This window comes from Anopheles stephensi, chromosome X (assembly GCF_013141755.1).
Source record: "Anopheles stephensi strain Indian chromosome X, UCI_ANSTEP_V1.0, whole genome shotgun sequence".
Lineage (NCBI taxonomy): Eukaryota > Metazoa > Arthropoda > Insecta > Diptera > Culicidae > Anopheles > Anopheles stephensi.
The window spans coordinates 15803300-15807719 of NC_050201.1; the positions used below are offsets into that span (position 1 = coordinate 15803300).

Here is a 4420-nt window from a genome sequence, read left to right on the forward strand (position 1 = left end):
TATCCTGTTCAGTGCAATTGATTGCGTTATGTTTTGACCCTCGATATGAGATGCATTTTCTTTCTAAACAACCATCTGGTACATTGTATCACAGCTAGGCTGTCCCGATTGGCATCACGATATCATTTAAGGGCAGAATGATTTCTTTCACAACCAAATCAGACCATTGATGTTTGTCGAAAATATGGCAGTGCTCTCTTAAAAATCTTTTGGCGTAATTGGATGCTTAACCATCGACTGTGAATTTCAATTTCCAATCGTCACTATACGTAAACACAGATCAATTACGCAGATCGTTTATTATTTAACTCCCCATAATTGGGGTTTTAATGCAATAAAAAAACAATCGAATTTAGAGGAAGAAATACTGAAGTACATTTAAAAGGTACAGACAATTACGCAAGGTACTTGCCACAAATGGAATTACGTGTTAGTTTGATCATCTCGATGTAAACGCATACAGCAGGCGTATTGAACTGAGAGGGGGTGGTAGGATGATGTTAAAAGTTAAAGCCAACGTAGGATGTTAACAGAAGCGTGTGCGATCGAGTCCGCTGATCACTGCTCGTCCTTATCCTTGGCGCCATGCTTCAGGATGCGCGTAAATTCGATGTAATCGAACAGTCCGTTCTTGATCGGTGCCTCGCGGAACATTTCGTCCACATCCTCATCGGTGAACCGATCACCCATCGTCGTGAGCAGTTCCCGCAACCGATCCTCGTTAATGACGCCCGCATTTTCCTCATCGAAGCAACCGAACGCATTTTTGATCACCTCCTCCGGATCGGTTCCCTGTAGCCGCTCACCAAACAGGGTCAGAAACATGGTGAAGTTGATCGGTCCAGGTGCTTCGTTCATCATGCCCTCGAGATAATCTTCGGTCGGGTTTTTGCCCAACGACGCCAGCATATCGTGCAGGTCATCCTTCTCGATGAAACCGTCCCGGTTTTGGTCGATCATGTTGAACGCTTCCTTGAACTCGGCAATCTGGGCCTGGTCGAACATGGCGAACACGTTCGAGGTGGCACGCTGGGCACGCTTCTTCGTCGTACCGCGACGTCCGGCTGTCTTGCGGGAGGACATGTTTATTGCTGTGGTTGTTTGTTGATCTGACTGACCTCTAGGCAACTGATTGGTGCCCGCACAGTGCGTGTTGGTTGGTGTGTTTATTGAATGCTGGAAATGAAAAGACAAAGACAGGAACGTTATCAATAACGAAATAATTTAGAATAAATTAGTTTAAATCGAGCTAGAAGTGGATCTATAGTTCTTTACCGTTGGTTACACTCGAACTAAGCTAACCAACTTTGACACAGTCTCTGCTAAGCAGATGTGGTTCAAGAAGCTTCTGCACTGCCGAACAACGACAACCAACGTCCACGACTACTATAATGCAACTGAACGTGACTTCTCCGTTACGAACAAAGTAACGAGCTCGCAAACCTTGGGCTCGACGCCAAGTCCCCTAGCGTGTCGCGGACTGTTGGAAACATTTACCAACGTTGCTCTCGGTATTGGTGGTGTTGGTGTTCGTTGTGAGTCACGGTCCTGTAGCACAGCAAAAACCTCCAGCTCATTGTAAGGTGCAACAAGGGCTAGTGTGGGGAGACCTATCTCGCGGAGGTCCGTTTCCAGCCTATTGCTCACCGCGATGCCGATGCGCCATGTGTGTTACATCGTCCAAACACATGGAATCAGGTTATTCTGAATTGGTGGAGCTACCACCACCACCACCACCACCGCCACCACCACCGCCACCACCAAGTGCTGCAAATCGAGGTCGTGTGAGAGCTGGTCGACGTAAGTACACATTTCGTCGCGTCGGACAAACCAACCAAATGCTGCAAAATCATATCCTTTTAAGGTGAAGACGGACAAAATTGTGGTGACCTCTCTCTGGCAGTAATGGGTCTGTGTTTGTTAGCGATCCCCCACCCACCCTACCTAACAACCTCTTCTCCGTTGATAAAACGCACACAGGCAGCGTGTTAAATTCCCCCACCCAACATGATCGAGTGGTTTTGCAGCTTGTGAACGCGAACTTTGCTGTGTATGCTGGAAGGGACTTACAGCATCGTCGCCGTTACCTTTCCGGACAACAGTTCCTTTAAAGGCAAAACAACCTTTTTCCTCCATCGGAACGCAGCCGCTGACACAATAAGCTGACCATAAGACAGGCTTTGTTTTGGAGAAGGGTTTTACAACATTTTATGTTTGCTCGGTGGGTCAACCCAACCACTGGTATATACCACACACATTTGAACGGACGGTACTGCACCGCACAAAAACACACCAGCCAGCCATTGAAACAAACATTGCCGTTGCGAGTACAGACGGGCTGAATAAACAACAACAATAATAACAGAAAAATGCATAAAATATCGTCCAAAAATACATTACACGATGGAATGCAGATGCAAAACTCCACTCCCACTTGGGTGTGTGAATCATCATCCGTCGTCTTTCTTTTGCGCCCACGGCGATAAAAGGTTCACAAAAACCTTGCTACAGCACGTTCAATCACACCCGAACGGTCGATAGCCGTTGTTAAGCAAGCTATCGAGCCTCGATAGTGGTAAGACAAGATTTAACGCACTTCTTGTTTTGAAATACACTGTTTTTAAGTTAATTTGTTCATTTACTTACCGATAACACTTGAAGAAAGTATTTACGACACGCAGCAGAGTAGGTAAGCAGCTTCGTTCCTTTGTACAGCTTTCCACCGCGCACACAGATGTGGAATAACAACTGACAGTTGGACTGGACAACGACAACGGCTACCGCCGTTGGATGGAAATTGGCGCATTACACACGCGCGGTGTTCAACGTCAATCGTCCACTCGGTCACATTTTCTATACGATTACTAGCTTTTAGACGCTTTTTAAACGAACAAAAATATAAAAAAGAAGATTTTTCACCAAATATTTCTCCCCAAATAGGAGATTTTTTCATAACAATTCTTTATGTTTTTGAAATATTTTTCTCACTAGCTGGAGAAAAAAAAAACTGTTCGTAGTGTAGTGTGGTGCCGTTGAGACGGTGCTTGACATTTAACTGTTTGACAGCTGAACAGATGGTGTGTTGCTATTGTTGTTTACAACCGACCGATCTTACGCCGTTTCGTTGCGCAAAGCAGGCCAAATAACGATTTTTCTCTTTTCTTCCCGGTAAAGTGATGTAGCTTCCAGGTTTCCCCGTTTTACCCTTTGACTTTCCAACTCCCCACCCGCGGGTGCGTCAACATGTCGCTTTTCCATGCCAATGCCGGACAGGCAGAAATTATCCGGAGCGTGCAGAAGGACCAGGAACACATCGAGTACATCCGGACGGCGCTGAGCGAGGTACTATTGCTGCTCAGCCAACGGCACTGGTTCAAGTATAATGCGCTGTGCAAGCTGATTGCCGAAATTCTTTACCATCATTACGCGATCCTGAATAATCTGCAAACGCTTGGCGAAGAGTACACCGGCATCATACAGGTCGATGCAAACTATGTAATGCTACCGAACAAAGCGCTCCAGCTGCTGGCAATTCTGCTGGAGTATGGTGGGGAGCATCTGGTGGACCGTGTGCTCACCTACCTGCAGACGGAAATTGATCGTAGCGAAGAGTTGCTGGAATCGGTGAAAACCGCACTGCACAAGCTAATCGATACGCTGCGGGTGGTCGTACCGTACGTGCGCGGATTCCATACCAGCCTGTTCTACATCAACGGTGGAAAGTATCACATTTCGAAGCGACTGACGGGCATAAACTATGTAAGTCGGCTAGGCATGACGTTTTTCTTTAACGGAGTTGTATTTTACCACAAATTTACTCCTTCCAGGTTCTTATTCGAAACTGGCTGAAGGAAGACCATTCCATCTACGGTTATAAGGTGTTGGGTTACGTGACCCTTACCCAGCTTCTGCTAGCTCTTGCCGCACGGTACCGGCAGTACCGCTCCGAACCAAAGCCTAAACCCGTGCAACCGGCACGCACAGCCAGCGCGAAACGGTTGTCCAGCGCACCCGGTGGCACAACACGCAGCTGTGCACTCTGCATGGACACAACACAAGACATCAGCGTCACGCAGTGTGGACATCTATTCTGCTGGCACTGTATACTGAACTGGCTTGACCAGCGACAAATATGTCCGATTTGTCGTGAAGCGATCAAGAAAACGCGCGTTGTACGTTTGCAAAACTTTGCGAGCTAGTCAATGGTGGGTTTGTAGATTTTTAAAATATTCCAGGTCTGGTGGGCATGTTCAAAATTTCAATTACAATTGGTGTTAGGTTGGCAAGATAATCGTTTAAGCGAGGAGAAAAAAAGGCAACTAGGAATAAATGGGGGATATTATAATTAAAAATACGTGTTGAAGTACGGATCCGAATACGATTTCCCGATGCATGGAGAGAGAGATAGAGCGTTCATCCA

General features: G+C 46.5%; 3 protein-coding genes across 4 annotated transcripts; 2 read left to right on the forward strand and 1 right to left on the reverse strand.

Annotated features, from left to right (window-relative positions):
- Positions 1–194: 194 nt before the first annotated feature.
- Positions 195–2794, reverse strand: LOC118511076 (myosin regulatory light chain sqh). Of its 2 annotated transcripts, none has more exons than XM_036053750.1 (2): positions 2647–2794; positions 195–1176 (listed from the first exon to the last, which is right to left on the reverse strand). In XM_036053750.1, the coding sequence occupies exon 2, from the start codon at positions 1081–1083 to the stop codon at positions 559–561; it is 525 nt and encodes a 174-aa protein (XP_035909643.1). In that variant the 5' UTR covers positions 1084–1176; positions 2647–2794; the 3' UTR covers positions 195–558. The 2 variants fall into 2 exon arrangements, with proteins under 2 accessions (XP_035909643.1, XP_035909652.1); XM_036053759.1 differs by lacking the exon at positions 2647–2794 and adding an exon at positions 1276–1477.
- Positions 1617–2625, forward strand: LOC118511086 (actin cytoskeleton-regulatory complex protein PAN1-like). Its single transcript, XM_036053773.1, has 3 exons — positions 1617–1800; positions 1865–1909; positions 1981–2625. The coding sequence occupies exons 1-3, from the start codon at positions 1665–1667 to the stop codon at positions 2109–2111; spliced, it is 312 nt and encodes a 103-aa protein (XP_035909666.1). The 5' UTR covers positions 1617–1664; the 3' UTR covers positions 2112–2625.
- Positions 2795–3075: 281 nt separating the features above from the next.
- LOC118511073 (peroxisome biogenesis factor 10) lies at positions 3076–4352 on the forward strand. The gene is made up of 2 exons (XM_036053735.1): positions 3076–3759; positions 3828–4352. Exons 1-2 carry the CDS (start codon positions 3244–3246, stop codon positions 4197–4199), a joined length of 888 nt encoding a protein of 295 aa, XP_035909628.1. The 5' UTR covers positions 3076–3243; the 3' UTR covers positions 4200–4352.
- Positions 4353–4420: the final 68 nt, after the last annotated feature.